The 17069-nt window shown below is 40.9% G+C and overlaps 1 protein-coding gene across 2 annotated transcripts in view; it reads left to right on the top strand.

The window, feature by feature from the left end:
- Window positions 1–4402, top strand: part of ZFAT (zinc finger and AT-hook domain containing) — a 104767-nt gene extending 100365 nt beyond the window's left edge. For both annotated transcript variants that reach the window (XM_054287436.1, XM_054287350.1), the window contains one exon: window positions 3183–4402. In XM_054287436.1, the coding sequence (XP_054143411.1) occupies window positions 3183–3422 (240 nt within the window). In that variant the 3' untranslated portion in view covers window positions 3423–4402. The remainder of the gene's footprint in view (window positions 1–3182) is intronic.
- The last annotated feature ends 12667 nt before the right edge of the window (window positions 4403–17069 follow it).

The raw sequence follows: 17069 nt of genomic DNA on the forward strand, positions 1-17069 counted from the left end.
TGTAAATATCCCAAATAATGTGGTGATTTGTCAAACTAAAAGGATTACAGATAGCTGTCCAAAAAAAGATACTGGAAGCTAGAAACCCCAGAAATAAAGGCATTAGTTTTCTTTACCCTGCATGACAAGGGTAATAAACCCACATCGATAAACTCAGGTAGGGAGTTTAAATTAACTTTCTTTATTGGCCATTTTCATTTCAAAAGGATATAAAACTGAATAAGTATTAGATTGCTACTATTGAATTGAATGAGATTCTGCTTTAGTTTCATTTTTGTGTCAACTAGGCTTTATTTATTTTCCTCTCTTCATTATTTATGTACATTCACAAAGCTATATTTAAAATTATTTATGGGTTTTGATTTAGAGTGGCAACAGTGCGATCCATCTCATACTGTGTTGTGCATTCTTGCAGCTCTTAGCAAATGCAGTGTAATTTTTCTGGCCTAAGGCATTTTGTCAGAGGGGTTATGTGTAGTGCACTAAAACCAGAGGGATTAGTGTATATTGCATAATTATAGGGCCACATTTTAGACACCCCTATTTCTGTATTTGTTTGAGCATCTCTAGCATCAAGGGCTGTAATTGTGAGCTGATTCATAACAAGCTGTGAGATTCTAAATATCTAACATTTTTAACTGCAGCTTCCTATCTGAATTCAATGGTGATTAGACTTTTCATGGCCTGTTGCAATATTCATTAGTAGATCTTATGTATGTCCTTAACTTCCACAGAGCTGACAGTGGAGCAAGAACCCTCAGGAAAGAGGAGAGGACAGTTATGAAAAGGGAGTTTGGAATAAGAATTCACTAAAGCTCAGTTGCTTTCAGTAGGATTTAGGGTTTCTTAAATAATTAAAAAATAAAAAAGGTGTATTAAGAGAAGCAAGAGACAAAAGTTTACAGTTCTATGGGTTTTTTTTCATTATTTAGCTTCTTGCTTTTCAAAGAGAGGCTCAAGCTTCCATTAGTGAGGGGTGAAAGGGCCTTATAAAAAGAGCAAGTGATTTTTGACAGATAAGGAAAGGCCAAGGGGGGTTGTTTATAAACTCAAAAAGGAGAGACTTAGATTAGATGTTAGGAAGAAATTCTTTAGTCAGAGAGTAGTGAGCCATGGGAACAGATTGCCCAGAGAAGCTGTGGATGCCCCATCCCTGGGAGTGTTGGAGGCCAGGCTGGACAGGGAGTGGGAGGTGACCCCATGGCAGAGGGGTTGGAACCTGATCATCTCCATGTTCCCTGTCAATCCAAACCATTCTGAGTCTATTATTCTTTGATTCTATGATACCTGCCTTTTGAGACAACATAAATTGCTCCTCTGAAGCTGGTTGCAAATTTTACTGTGTCAAGAAAACATCCAGCATCATCTACTTGTGTAGGATGCTGAGCTTGAACTTCAGCAGGAGCTGTTTAAAGTATATTTCAAATAAAACACTCAGATATAATTGATAAAAGAATGTGAAAAGGACTTCATTCCACTCCTGTATTTTTTATCCCTATAAAAGGAATCCTGTGCAATGAAGGCAGAGTGGGCATTACTGGGTACAACTGTGCTGTTGCATTAAGGTCAGTGACAATGGCCAAATTCCCTTTAGATGGTAAATCTTTCACCAGATAAAATCCACATATATTTCACTAGTATATTACAGCCATACTGACTTGGAGGCCTCTGAATAATTTAGTACCTGGACATACTTATTATTGTTCAAGAAAAGGCTTTCTATTGCCTTATTAGTTGAGTGAAAGTTCAGAGTGCTGTGAAGTCTTAAGGGGCTTGTGAATCTCTGAAATCTTCTGACAGGCATTTTAAACATGAAATAGAAAAGTCAGAAGCAAAGTCACTGTATAACAAAGATAATGGTTGCTTAGGGAAAAAAATAAATGAGAAAAGAGCATCAGGAAAACAAACATATAGAGCCTGCTTTTCTTCTTGCTGGTCTCTAAGGGACCAGACAGATCCTTGGAACCTCCACGGTAGTTCTTCCCTTCTGTTCCCACTCCCTTCTTAAACAGCATTAATAATCTTAATTGCATTTACTTGAATTTGATTGTGCCACTGCTGTTTACTTTTGAGGCAGCTTCTAACTAAAAAAAAAAAAACAACTTGGTCCTTTCTAACTTCTGTAACTTACATTCCACACTTCATAGAATCTACCATGTCTGACCTCTTCTTTCTAAGACCACTTCAGAGTTCAGTGCTGCAGGAGCACACTGTGCTCCAGCAGACAGAACCATGGATTCCTAGAATGGTTTGGATTGAAAAGGACTGTACAGATCATCTCATTCCAACCTTCCTGCCATGGGTAGGGACACCTTCCCCTAACAAATGCTTTTGCATATGTCCTGCATAGTGAAAAATTGCTGTTCCATTCTCTCCTTAAAAGTAGATTATTTTATCACTAACACTTCAGAGAATTTCTTCCACATCACTTTACATTTTCCTGGTCTGGAGTACTTTGCATAGGAATTTTATATGGGTCTGCTAGAAGATTAAGATTTGGTTTTGCATTCTAATATGTACTGTATTTCAGTAATTGACAGGCACTTGTATGAATTTGGAATTCAACACCAGATTGTGTTGCTTTTTAAAATTTTGACAAGAAGCAAAATGTTCAGTAAAAAATCCTTTCTTTTCACTTGTTTCTGTCACTCTCCTTTCAATAATGTAAACATTGCTGCCTCACAAACAGAAGGCCTTAGGAACCTATTTCAGTGATATGTATATTTCACATTTTTCTAATAAAATCCCTTAAAGTTTGCAGTGTAATTTGCACTTCTGAGAGCAGCCATTGACTCGGGAGAAAGAGAAAGGTGGGTGCAGTAGGTGTTTTGAATGGGTTCTCAACTCAGTGCTACTAGAGAAATTGAGTTCAGATTTATTTAAATAAAAGCAGTTTTGAATGAGTGACTGCTGAGAGATTAAAGCTGTCTCTAAAGACCAGTGTTCCTGACTCTCTGCAGCTCTCTGTGCCCAGAACTGAGATGCTGTGTTGGTGCTTTCACTATTCTGCCTAGCTACACACTCATTAATCAAAAGCGCTTGCATTTTCTGCAAAACTGACATTTTCTTTCAAAACTGCGTGATTGCTAATTTGTGTGCTGTATTTCCATTAATCATCACAACAGCAGGTTTTTCTTGGCAAGGTGAAATCTCTGTAAGCTCTCCCCTGTGTCCTCCCTCAGGTGAAGGAAGAGGAGCAGGCAGCCAAGCACGCGCTGATGATCCAGGAGACGCTGCAGCAGGCGGCGGTGGAGCTGGCGGAGCAGCATCACCTGGTGGTGTCCTCGGATGAGGTGGAGGGCATCGAGACAGTCACTGTCTACACCCAGGGTGGGGAGGCTTCAGAGTTCATTGTCTATGTTCAGGAAGCCGTGCAGCCTGTGGAGGAGCAAGCTGTGGAAGAATCAGTGCAGGAGCTCTAGAGAGCAATGCTCAAATGTGATGATCTCTTGATTTGCCAAAGCCAGAGGTTTGGGGTTTTTTTGCCCCAAACAAAAGTGAGCAAGCTGATGGATTTTCAGTTGATTTGTAAAGTGATCTAATTGGTTGGATTGTATCAGTAACTTAGATGTATTATGTGCAAAACCTTCTCAGACTTTTGTTTTCCTAGAAAATACTTTTAAGGAAAAAGTATTCTTCCCCTTCTTCAAAGATCTCTCACTTGATTCCTGTAAATTCCCACAAATATTGTCTGTTCAAAACTGTGGTATCCCATGGTAAAAGCCATCTGTAAAGGTAGCTAGAGTGTCTGGAAAATCCCATACATCCCATTTTATACATGCTTCATATGTTCTTGACTTGGCTGGAAGCAAAGTTGTTTTTCTATAATTTTAAAGGGCCTCTTAGCTCTGAGTTCATGCTTAGAAAGTGTCTGCTGAGTTGTGGATCTAACCCAAACAAAGGCTCAAGATGTAATTAGAAACACACCACAGATGGACTGTAGTTTATACCTGTGAGATGATCCTTTGAGTTTGGGAGGTATTTAAAGCCATAAATGATAATTCTGGGTATCAGTAGGACGACTGTTATTTAGCTATTTGAATAATGATAACTGTTTCCATCCCACTGAATAAATACCTGTCTAGTATCATAAGGTGAAACCAAAACTGTCAAATCAAGGAAATATTCTTTTGTTTTTAAGAAAAAAAATATGTTCAAAAGATTTGTAAATGCTATAAGAGATGTATGTTCATATGTTTTAAACAGACATGCTTGTAAATATGACAGTGTGAAAAAATTTGTACAAAAGCTTAAGTAAATATTGATGAGAATCAAGATATTCTTAATTATGCATGTACATAGTTCCAGATTTTTCTTCATGAATCTTGAATTGTTTCTGGTTTAATATTTTTCAATTTGAGCTATAAAAATTATTAATAAATAAAAAATTGTCTAATGTTTTCTTCTAATGCTTCAGTTTCTTAAGTGTTGGTTTCCCTTTTGTAGCTAATTAAAAAGTGCTGATGTGCATTGACTCTGACAAGTTATTCCTCCAGTTAGTAGTCTCTTATCAAGAAAGTACCACCATGAAATAAAGGCAGACCTTTCAATGTGATGTAACTTATTTTTGGGTATCCTGGGTAAAAAAGTGGAAAAAAGCTTTTGACTAAGTGGATGCAATGTAGTGAGTTGGTTGTCAGCATCTTCTGAGTCTGCTGGGTTCTCTTGGTGCTGGGCAAAACCAGAGTGCAAACCTGTGGTGACAGTTTCTCCCTTAGCTGTGGCAGTGGGGAATTTAAATTTGTTAATGGAAAAGAAATGAGAATTGCTTGACTTCAGTGGCAGCTTTGTTTGCTCTGGTTTCATCCCGAGGGTGCACCAGGAGCCCCAGGGATGGTGGGTTTGCAGGGTGGAGACCTTGTTGCCATTTTGTGTCACTGACCAGAGCTGGTCACAAGTGTCAGGGTTGATTCTGTGTGTGTTCAGTAAACTTGGCAAGAATGAGCCATGAAATGTTTGGTAACATTGGTAATGTGATAGAAACTGATGCATCAAATGTATCAGTATGATTAATCTGCATAAGAAACTGTGTTTTTGTAATTACTGATTGAAATTCAGTGTTGATTTGTAAGAACAATGCTTTCTGTTATCTAGAAGAGAAGAAAGCAGTCTCAAAAACTTACAGTTTATTGAAACAGCCTATTTGCTGTTAAAACCATTTGGAAAAGCCTCTTGATCACATGTGCTAACAGTGGTGAACTTAGTGTAAAACATCTCTGAAAAGCGGACAGAAAAATATTTTTCTGTGCATCACTCAAGAATTCTGACGTACATTATTTCAGATAGGCTGAGTAATTCTGTCTGGAAGAGGTGTGGCTGTTTTTGGACAAAGTTTTGGGGTTTTGTTTGTTTTAATTTTAGTACATCACAGCCATACATACCTATGTAATTTAAGACTTGATATATAATTGGTGAATTATATCACATTCTCCTATACTAAATCATAAACACTTGAATTTTCTGCTTCCTTTCTTTATTATTATTTTAAAAATACTTTTCAATTCAAGTCTTTTTTTCCCCAGCTGTGTCTCCCATGACCTAAACAGCAGAAATTGTAATTGTTTTTAATGGCACGTTTTCCATCAAGATTACAGAAGTGACATTGATGCAATTCAGAGTTTCAAAACATTTTAATATTTTTAATTCTTCTAAAGTTATAAAATTCTTAGTCCACACAGCATCTTAGCACTGCTTTATAGAATATGAACTACAACCATTCTATACTAATAAAGGAAAATTATTTCACATTCTGATAATTTGCTCACAACATGGACATGTGCTTTACAAATTTTAAAAAAACCAAGCCAAACCCAAAACACAGGAGAAAACCTCTTGCATCTCAAGAACGAGCAGTCCTGTTAGCACAGTTAGTAGAGAAAGGATGTAGCAAAAATCATACTGCAAGAGATTCAATTGTTCAAATGGTTTAAGATCCAAATGGGCAGAAAATCTGGTGTGTGAGGGAATTCAGGACTCAATATTTGGCTTGAATTCTTCACCTGTGGAGGAGTCTGATCACAGACACATTGGAGTGTCAATGGAAATGTGGAAATGGACCCAGTGAGGAAGTTTTACCTTTCTGGCCCTTGTGAAAATCCAACTCTTGGGACAAAGGCATAATGAATTTTTGAGACTGACCACTTAAGGAGAACTTCTTTCCCAAGTCCCACCCAATCTTTTATGGTGGTAGAATAATCAACACATCTTATGCCCTAAAAGACTGCAAGCCTGTCTTGTCTTGCCTACACCTAGAGCTGTATTAATGTAAGAGCAGTGAGATTCAATTGAGGACTCTGCTGCCAGTATTGAATAAAAATAAGGTTCATTTTTATTTTGTAATTCTTTTGATCTGTTAATAAGGATGACTGCTCTCAGCACTCACAGAGCAGAGCTTTGTGAAACAGATGGTGTGCACAAGGTCATAGTTTAGGGATGGGTACATTTGGGTTTGTGTTGATGGTTGGATTTCTTTAGACCTGATTACAATTTTTGCTATTTGTAGGTAACGTTTGAGCTGTATCTGAAAGTTTGAACAGGCAGTGACATGAGCTCATTTGCAGATGGCATCATTAACAAAAGTTTGACTTGTTTAGGTAATGGTAATCCTGCAGTGAACTGCAGATGTTCTGTTCCCTTTTGTGATACAATGACAGTGAGGTTACTGAGTGGTGCTGCACGTGGCTTGACAGCTTCTCAATTTGCATTTCCAGCTTTCCCATCAGAGCAGACATGATTTCCATCAATAGCAGCACTACTCCATTTGTCTTTTTTCTCCCTTGAAATGAGGGCAACTTTAATCTGGCAACTTTAATCTTTCACGTTCACTCAGTCACAGAGATGTATTTTGCCTCAGCCTGAGGATCAGACTTGCTATTAGGACATAAATATGCAGTATCATTTCCATTCCTGCTATAGTTCTACCAGGTAAGTGATTAAGGTGATCTTTCATGAGTTCCTGTTCTCAACTTGCCTTTATTGTGCTTTAAGTGATTAAAAACAGTGCCACACATTTCAAAGGACAGTGCAAATTACAGATCTTTGATATCTGCCTGACAGAATATTCTGTTCAAGTCCATTGTGTTCCCCACCTCATCAACCCTCAAAATGGTTGAAAAGAGAAAGGAAACAAGCATGTTTCTCTCTTGATAAACACTGATGGACAAAAATGCTCTGTCTGTGACTGATACCAGGTCTGGTCCAATGCCATGCCATGTGCTCTGGGATGATCCTTCTGGAGCAGAGAGGTTGGACCAGGTGACCCAATGGGTGTTTTCCAACCTGGCCCATTCTGAGATTCTGTGAAGTGCCTGTGTGTGCCCTGATCAGCAATATTTAAGGATTTCACCAGAGGGGAAGGAGCAGAGGTCAGTGTCAAACAAAACCATGGAATAAAATCATCAAGGAAAAGAAATACTAGGTCAAATAACAGAATTAACACCCTGTTGGGACGATCTGTTAGCCTGGAAGGTAATACCTAAAGGTCATCTTGAGTAGCTCTGTTTTTGCCCTGAGTGAAATACAGCCAGACATTGGGAATGAGCCTGGTGGGAAGAACGGGGCAGCTGACCTCAAAGGTTTCTCTGCCACCTCAGGTTTCTGGGCATTTAATGACAGCAAAAGAGAAAAAAAGTGACAAAAGACCTTTTTTATATTCAGAACCACACCTAACAAGGATGCTTGTCAGAGCTCACTCTGAAGGAATTGATAGGATGGTCTTTGATGGGATCTTAAATGAGAGCAAAATCACCACTTACATTTCCTTATTCCTAGGTCACATATTCTTCATAAATGTTCAGTGCAAGGCTTGAAGTGAGTAGTGGCTGCCAGTAAAGCAGAAAAACAAAATAAATGTCTCTGACAACACTATAAATGACCTTTATATTCCCTATAAAAGTATTTTTTACAGGCTAGTTTGCTAAAGTGGGATAAAGAGAGAAATCACAGTCAATATGTTGCACAGAGCTCTTCCTGGTTTTTGAAATGTTGCAAATTTTCCTGAAAAATGGAAATAACTATCAGCCTAGGTAAATTTAAAGGGATCAAAAAGTCTTCACTGTCTTGGAATGAAAACAAACAATGGGAATTTATAGAGCAAGCCTTGATTTGAGTTTTTCTTCAGTTCAAGGAATGTTATCTTCTGGGAAATAAGGGATCATTTTGTGTTGTGTACCCAAATGAAACACCCTGCAAGTGTGTTTTACAGGAGCACATAAAGATATATGAGAATGAGACCACAGGAGCTCTGCATTGGTAATATTCTTTATGGGCAAGCAGTGAAATAAGGGACAAAATATCACAGTGGATTACAGAGCCAGTCAATGTTTTTACACTTTGTTCTGGAAATGGTTCCCCTTTTTGATTAGCCTTTAAAGCATTTATTTTGCTACTGCCATTTGGAGTGAAAATACTTTCTGGGAGCTGAGTTGGCCCAGGGTATTAAAGTAGAGTACAGAATATTTTAGGGATGGATAACCTGTTAAAATACATGTTCAGATGGTATTAGTCAAATATTCCTTTCATCTAATGGTGACTGAATGAGTGAGTTCAAATCCAATATATGATTTAAAAAGGTCCAAATCAGAAAATCTCTATGCTTTGTGCATACCTCTTACCTCTTAGTCAAAGGCCAGTCAGTTTCTCCAGCAGAAACAGCCACTCTTCACTGGCCACAGAGTTTGTCTAGACAGTGACATTCTATTTAGAGTTTGGGTTTAGCTATTCAGGTTGCATTTCCAAACCCTAAATGAATTGCACATGAAGCCTTCTATTTGGAGTGTAGTCCTGCTCACCCAGAGATGTTTTCCATTTCTGTTCAAGTAATTTCCCTGGACTGGGTGTTGACTTGAACTCCTGGGTGGTGCCACAGCACAAGAACTTCTTAAGGCATAGTTGCGCTTTTTTGTGACATCAGAACACGTGATGCTACAAAAATTATTTACTGAAGTGCTAGAGAAATGTTGTCTATTTTTGAACCTGGAAGTGTTCACCAGGACTGTGTCATCCCCAGGAGCTGCTTTCTCCATTTGCCAGCATTGGCTCAAAGCTTTGCCAGCAGAATGGGTGTGCTGGGGGTGCTTGGCCAGGTTTTGGTAGCAGGGGGGTGACAATTTGGCTTCTGTGAGAAGCTGCCAGAAACTTCTCCCCATATCTGACAGAGCAAGTGCCAGCCAGCTCCAAGACAGACCTGCCACCAGCAGTGATGGCTGTAACTCTCTGGGATAACATATTTAATGAGGGGGAAACAATTGTTTTTTGGGATAATATATTTAATAAAAGAGAAACTATTGTGCAGAAGGAATTGCAGGCAGAGTGAGAATATGTAAGAGAAACCTCTCTGCAGCCACCAAGGTCAGTGGGAAGGAGGGGAGGAGGTGCTGCAGGTGCCAGAGCTGAGATTCCCCTGGGGCAGCCCATGGTGAGGCAGCTGTGTCCCTGCAGCCCAGGGAGGTCCATGGGGATGCAGAGATCCACCTGCAGCCCACACCAGAGCAGGGAGCTGCCCAAAGCACACTGTGATCCCATGGGAAGCCCATGCCTAGGGGGTCCTGACAGGAGCTGTGTCCCTGTGGAGAGAGGAGCGCAGGCTGGAGCAGTCTGGGCAGAGCTGCAGCCCATGGGTGGGACCAGGGCTGGAGAAGTCCATGGAGACTTTCCCATGGGAGAGACCCTGTGCTGGAGCTGAGCTGGAGAGGGAAGCAGCAGCAGAGACAAAAACAACGTGTGATGAACTGACCTCAGCCCCCATTCCCATCCCCCTGCATCCTGAGGAGGAGGAGGTAGAGCCCAGCAAGGAGGGAGACATGAGGGCAAAGGTGTTTTGTTTTACTTCTCATTACCCTTAGTAATAAATCCAGTTCATTTCCCCAAGTGTGGTCTGTTTTACCTGTGACAGTAAGTGGTGAATGATCTCTCCCTGCCTTTATTTTAGCTCAGTGACCCTTTTGTTCCATTTTCTCTCCCCTGTCCAGCTAGGAAGGGAAGTGACAGAACAGCTTTGGGGTGTCCAGACGGGGTCAAACCAGAACAAAAGATCATGTAGAAGCTTCCTAATATACCCCAAGGGACCTGAGACACTAACTTAATCCCTTACGCTTCCCTTGGAGCACACTGGGGAGTTTCACCCAAGCCTTCGGCTCCCAGAGCTCCTGGGCAAGCTCAAGGAACCAGCTGGTCATGAGCATTTTGGGGACTTCACCGATATCAACCAATATTGGATGTATGGATTTGGAAAAGAGCACAACAATGACAGGATAAAACTCCTTACGCTGGTATGGCTAATGCTAGGACTATCCTGATTCTATGTTTTAATTTTGTACTACTTGAATATATTTATTTAGACTAAATTCTTTTCCCACTTGCCTGCGTAGATTATTTTTTCCTGGCAAAAGGTCTTTGCTAACATAACATATCTGCATTAGAAATGTGGACTGCTGTAGCTCTCTCTCTGTCTCTTAAGGTATGCTTAAACTGAAAACATGGACAAAGCTGTAGATGGTGTACTTCAGCCACTCTCATGCTTTAATTTTCCTGGGTGACAATTAAAAAGAATAACCAAAATGAGAAGCTTACAGAAAATTTAAATTTCTGTGTAACTTAGCAGAAAGAAAAGGGAACGCCACAATTATTATGTTCCATTTTTTGGGGATTAGTCTAATGATATTTTTATTTTACTTTACCTGAAGCTGCACCAGAACTTTCAGCCTCTCCATAGCCTTGTCTGCAGTGAGGAAAACAAGGGAAGTGCAGCGGTGTCGGCGGGAAGAAAGTAAACCTTAGACTTTTGTGTAAAGTTTCTGTTACTTTTGAGTGAATCTAATATTTCTTTAGTCTTACATAAAACAGGCACTCAGCATGGAATCCAATCCATGGTATTCTTACTAAGGAGGATGGAGGATGCACTATGAGTAAAGCTTATAAAGGGTTTAAGGTTTTGTGGGGTTTTTCATTGGCTTGGTTTGTTTTTTGTTGTTTGGGTTTGTTTTTGTCTTGGTTCCTTAGCTGGTTGGTTCATTTCATATGGTTTGGTTGATTTAAAAACTGTTACAGAAGAAAGCCAAATGTAAGAGAAATTATGACAAATATTTATAAAAAATAAATATTTTACTATGTCACATTCTGGCCTTTTAATTTTACTATTTTTATGTAATAGAATTCAAAATTTAGTCAGTGGCTGTAGTAGGTACTGTAAACTCTCAACAAAAATCCTTGCCCTGAAGGTCTTAATCTCTTTCACCTCCAAGCAGGTGGGATTGATATACGTTCTTAAAATACAGGGGTTTTTCATGTGTGTAAATGGAGGATTAGAGTAGGGGGTAGCTGTATATCTGTGGCAGGTCCATGAATAGCTGGGTAGCTTCGTTTTGTCTTTCCTCTTGGAGAAAAAAAGAGAAAGTTTCAGAAATTCTAGAAACTGATATTTCCTTTGCAGATGAGTGGAAGCCCAAAAGGACAGATATTGGCTGAGTGATGGCAGCATGATTTCAGTTATGCTGTTTTTCAAGCAGTTATGGTTTTGGTTGGTATTTTCAGCACAGGGTTCTGCATGGGACCAGCTTTGAACTGTAGATACACTGATTTTACGTGTCCTGTCATATAAATACTGTCCAGCCCCCAATGGAAGACTTTGGCAGGGACCAGTGTGACACCAGGATAAGCATAAACACAGCTTTCAAAACCATGCACAAGGGATATTCTTGAAAAGGCTGATTTGGTAGTGTTATAAACTAGAAGTCTGTCTTGAATTAACAATATTAATGTGTTTATCAGAAAAATTCTCTAGTTTTCTGTAGGGAAGCCATGGGGACTTCTTTCCTCCTGACCACACCTAAAAGCAGAGAAAGTGTTTGTCTTAGGCTACAAACTATGATTTTGACTTTCTTCTCTCTTCCCCCACCCTTTTTCACCAGCTGTTAGAGTCTATATTTTATGCTTATGCTGGTTCACAAAGACTTGAGGACACTGAGTACTGTGAGGCAGTTTCTAGGCTGGATGTCAGGATGTCCCATGTCAAAGCTCAACATGAAGCCAGATTGCTGTTTAATTGCATATTTCCCAGTTGAGCCCAGATCCATCTGAATTGGACATTCAGGCTTTTCCCTGGTGCTCTATATTCAGAAGAATGCCTTGCCTCTCTCACTTTGCTTTCAGATCCCTGGGTGCTCCTTTGTTATGCTGAATGCTTTGGTTGCTCCATTTTTCTGCTGCCGTTCAAGGCAGTTTGCCTTATCCCCATTCCCAGAAATGTAACAGGATTCTGTGTATTAGAGGATTTTGCTTTTTCTAGATCCTGCATATAAAACAGAAGGCACTAAGGCTGGGATACTGAGTGATTTACTGCAAACTCAAACCATTTCACTGAGCCTGACACCACAAGGGTACATGAATTTGGTTTAAATCACCCTCCCAGTGGTTTAGAGGGGTTAGTTAAATACCTGATTTAGACACTAATGACTGAGCCTATGTGAGCTGGCAATTATGCACGCAGTAATTGAATGTGCTTGGGAGCATGTGTCATGGAACTGGGAACCAGTGGGATTATACCACTTCTCAGGAGGCTTTGAGATTGAAAGGAACAGCAAGTATGGTTAAAAACAAAATTAGCTGTGCATATGTAGAGATTATAAAGCATCAGCAGACAAACAACAGAACTAATTCTCCTCAGCCAATGGCTGGGAACTCATTGCCACTAAATGAGCATCCAGCTGGATGTGGATGGAGATGGGAGCTGGGTGGGGAGCACTCCTGACAAGAGCTCCTGGGAACTCTTGCAATATCTGGAACAGGAGATGCAGCTGCTGTGAAAACAGAAGCACAAGAGTTGCTCAGGACTTGCTGAAGAGCTGCACCACCAATCCACAGCATCCAAAGGTCAAGTTTGATTTGCACAAACCAAAGCATTGCAGCAGCTCTTGAGGCAGGTAATGACCCACAAAGGTCCCAGCCTGCTGTGGTGTGTCTGAGCCAAGAGCTCTTGGGGTTCTGGTGTCACAGGCAGGAGGGGAGCATTGAAGAAGGCAGTCCAGAGAAAGAGGCACATACAGGAGTTGTAAAACTTTTAAAAGTTTAAAACTTTCACCTGTAATATGTGGCATTTTCTGAGACCCCCATCATAGGGAGGAAATGATGAATCTGTCTCCATGTTCTTGGAAGGCTAATTTATTATTTTATGATTATATAAAAGAATACTATACTAAACTAAACTAAAGAATAGAGAAAGGATTCAGACAGAAGGCTAGAAAGATACTAAAGAAAACTCATGATTCCTCCCAGAGTCCTGACACAGACTGACCGTAATTGGTCATTAAGTCAAAACAATTCACAATGAAACTAATGAAACAAGCACCTGTTGTTAAGCAATGTCCAAACCACATTCCAAAGCAGCAAAACACAGGAGAAGCAAATTAGATAATTATTGTTTCCATTTTTCTCTGAGGCTTCTCAGATTCCAAGGAGAAGAATCCTGGGCAAAGGGATTTTTCATGAGATATGATGGTGACAGTAATATGTAGCTGATCCTAGCGGAAATGCACAGCTACTAATAAAGCATTTCTCCCTAGCTGCAGCTCTCTCTTACATCTGGCTGCACAAAACTCGTGAGGCTGTCTACGACAGAATTGCCTGCTGAATGCAAATGGAGCCAGAGTCCTACTGAGTTATTCCTGCCATCCTTTGTCATTCATGGACCTGTTGGAGCAAGTCCACAGAGATGATCAGTGGGCTGGAGCACCTATTCTATGAGGACAGGCTCAGAGAATTGAGATTGTTCAGCCTGGAAAAGAGAAGGCTCTGTCAAGACCTTATAGCATGTTCAGGTTCCCAAAGGTGGTACAAGAAAGCTGGAAAAGGACTTTTTAAAAAATATGGGGTGATAAGACAAGGGAGAATAACTTTGAGCTGAAAGGTGAGGGGTTTTTATTGGTTACTAGGAAAAAATTCTTCCCTGTGAGGCTGGTGAGGCCCTGGCACAGGCTTCCCAGAGAAGCTGTGGCTGCCCCATCCCTGGATGTGTTCAAGGCCAGGCTGGAGGGGGCCCAGGGCAACATGGGGTACTGGAAGGTGTCCCTGTCCATGGCAGGAGCATTGGAACTGGATGATCTTTAGGATCACTTCTATGAACCTTATTATGTATGGTTGTAAGTAAATTCAATATTGGTTTCCTAAATACTTTTAAAATTTGTAGCATGAAACTAGAACTTCAGTTTATAGTCCCAAATTAAGTTGTTTGGCATTAAAAAAAAAAAAAAAAGGAAAATAATTCATCTGTACATTAATATCTTTGTGCATTGGAAGACATCTGGCCACTGTTGTGGTAAAGCCTGAGATGTCACTGAAGTTTTGACAGAAGGATGTTGCCTTAGTGCAGGGTAAAAGTCTGGGTTTGGGCTTTTTTTTCTAATCTGCATATTAATTACTGTCACACAGCTGATGGAGTAGGCTGCAGCTAGATTCATCCCATTTAAATCAGTTTAATCCTTTGCAAGCTTGCAAAACTAATTATTCTGCATTTCCATCTAACACTGTGTAATACAAACTTTAATCTGTTCAGCTCCTGCTCCGGACCCTTGGTGACCTTTCTGCTCATACACCAGCAACACTGACTGGAATTAATTTCTTCTCTCATTGGGAACATTCTTGTATTGATCCATTCTTCATAAAAGATAGTAAACTGTTACCTGCTGGACTATTCTTTGAATAATCTCTCTCTCTAATTTTTGCTTTTATCAGTGTCTTGGTTTGAAAAGACAGGTTTCTGCTAAGGAAGGCAGGAACCTCTCTTAAAATGGAAAATGTAAAACCCCTCCCTCCCAATTATTATAATTTTGAAATTAAGGGGCTCTCAGGCAAAGATATGGGAGTTGGAATAACAGTTCTTTATTAGGAAAAAGAAAAATGCAGTAATACAAAACAACACTGACAGAATAAAGAGTCAGAATAGGAGCTGACACCCTGTGGGTCAGGGTGGTGGCAGCAGACCCATTAAATGGTGGCTGCAGCCCTCCTGCAGTGCCAGCTGTGGTTCTGTTGGAGCAGGGATCCTGGAGAATGGTGGAATTTTCCTCTGAAGGTCCAGGGATACTAGAGATGGACCTGGTCTTCCTCTGGGAATCCAGTGGAGAAGAAAACGGCTCCTTTGGGAATCCAGTGGGAAAGGCTGCCTGTGGTGTTCCAAACCTCAGATTATATCCAGGTAGGAATGCTTGGCTCCTCCCCCTGGGCAGAGCCTTTCCCAATGGGATGATGTAATTTGATCAGTCCTGCAGTGACACTCACTGGCTTATTAACAGAAAATATCTCCTGGAGGGAGGAATGGGTGTGGAAGAGATAAAGAAAACTGCCCCACCTTTAACAGATAGCAGTAGAATACACATCCCCAGCCACATCTTGCATTTGCAGCCTAAGACAATCAGCCTCAGAGTTTGGATCATGCATCCCATGGCATGGCTTTCCCTTCAGCATGGAGACCATATTGCCATCAATTCCTGGTGGGGAGTCCAGCAGCCTCTGCATCTGTTCCCTGCGTTACATCTCTGCCTTGGCAACGAGACATTCTGTGCAGTTCAATTTGTCCTTTGGCTGGATTTGTCTGCCTCATCAGCTTGATTTAATTGACCATCTTGTGAAGTGAACCTGAGGTGGAGCCGTTCTGCTGACGGGAGGGCAGCAGGTCCAGTGGGCACAGCCCCTTCTGCTGGGGCTGCACCAGACATATTCATGTGGCAGAAATCTCTCCTTACAGGCTTGAAATCTCTCTTTACAGGCTTGAACGCCACTCTGCTTTAGGATTGCACAGTCCACACACAGCACTGCAGTGAATCACTTCCTTGTGGATTTGAGTTTCACATTCTCCCATTTATTCCTATTTTTAAATTTTTTTGCAATATTTGTTTCCACATCAGAGCTCATTGAGCTGGAGCCTTTCTCCCGTGACATCGCTAACACAATGATGATAATCACTCTTTCTGAGAATTGCTATTATTTGTTCTGGTTTTCACAAGTGTTAAGAGAAAACAGTGAAGGTATCCCTCCCTTGATGTGAAATTTACCCATGTTTGCATGACCTTCAGATGGGCAGGGCCTCTCGCAGGGCTGTGGCTGTTCCAGGCAAGTGGCCCAGAACTGGAGCTCTGGTGACAACATTCTTGCAGCCTTTCTGCTGGCACAGGTGGCAGTTTATTTCAATCATTCCACAGAGCTAAACAAGAGGTAGAAAACATGCAGCTCTATAAAAGAGGGAAATTTCAGCCTTCTCAGGTGATTCAGAGATTAGTCCACCTACAGCTTCTAGTGTGTTATTTTTATGTGTGTGCTTAATCCTTTTATATAATCCTGCTTACTTGTTAGTTTTTCAAAGACAGATAATTACAGCTTTTTTGAACTGATGTGGAGTCTCAGACATGTTGTGACTGGTGGGGATTCAAGAGTGATACAGACAGGTGAGCAACATGGAGCTTACTGCAGCTGCTACATTTAGTTACGTGCATATTTTAAACTAACAGGCGCCACTTTATCACACATTATGAAATTACAGAGCGGTGATAGTAATATAATTACCATTATTAAATATTTCTGTAGCTGTACCAATTGAAGCCTCAGCTGGAATCTTTCACAGTTATCTGAGAAATTGCAGTCCCTGTCCAAGCAGAATGCAAGTTGAATTCTGAGGTTCCTGCCTGGTCCAATAAAGCACCTCATCTGTCAGGATTTCTGCCAGAGCAGCTCCAGGTGTTAATGCCCTGCAAATAAAGGGTCTGGTGTCTCGGTGACTTGGGGAGGAAAGTGAGGAAAGGCCTCTGCTGCCCAACCTTTCACACTGCCCTGGTGGTTTTTGTCTTGTGAAGCAACAGCAGCTGAACTTCTCCAGATTTGCATTCTGACAACACCAGGTAATCTCAGATCAAGTTTCTGTCGTGGGGTGGGTTCAGGACTTGTTTCAGGAGCAGCTGAGCTGTTGGTGCAGTAGGAGAGGGAGCAGTCTAATGGAAGGAGTGTCAGCAGCTGCTGTGGCCATGCAAACACGCCACCTCTTCACTTGTCAGAGCCTTACAGGTGTGAAAATGAAAATTTGGCCC

This window comes from Melozone crissalis, unplaced genomic scaffold, assembly GCF_028551555.1.
Source record: "Melozone crissalis strain CALT ecotype California unplaced genomic scaffold, PUWL_Pcris_2 ptg000002l_1, whole genome shotgun sequence".
Lineage (NCBI taxonomy): Eukaryota > Metazoa > Chordata > Aves > Passeriformes > Passerellidae > Melozone > Melozone crissalis.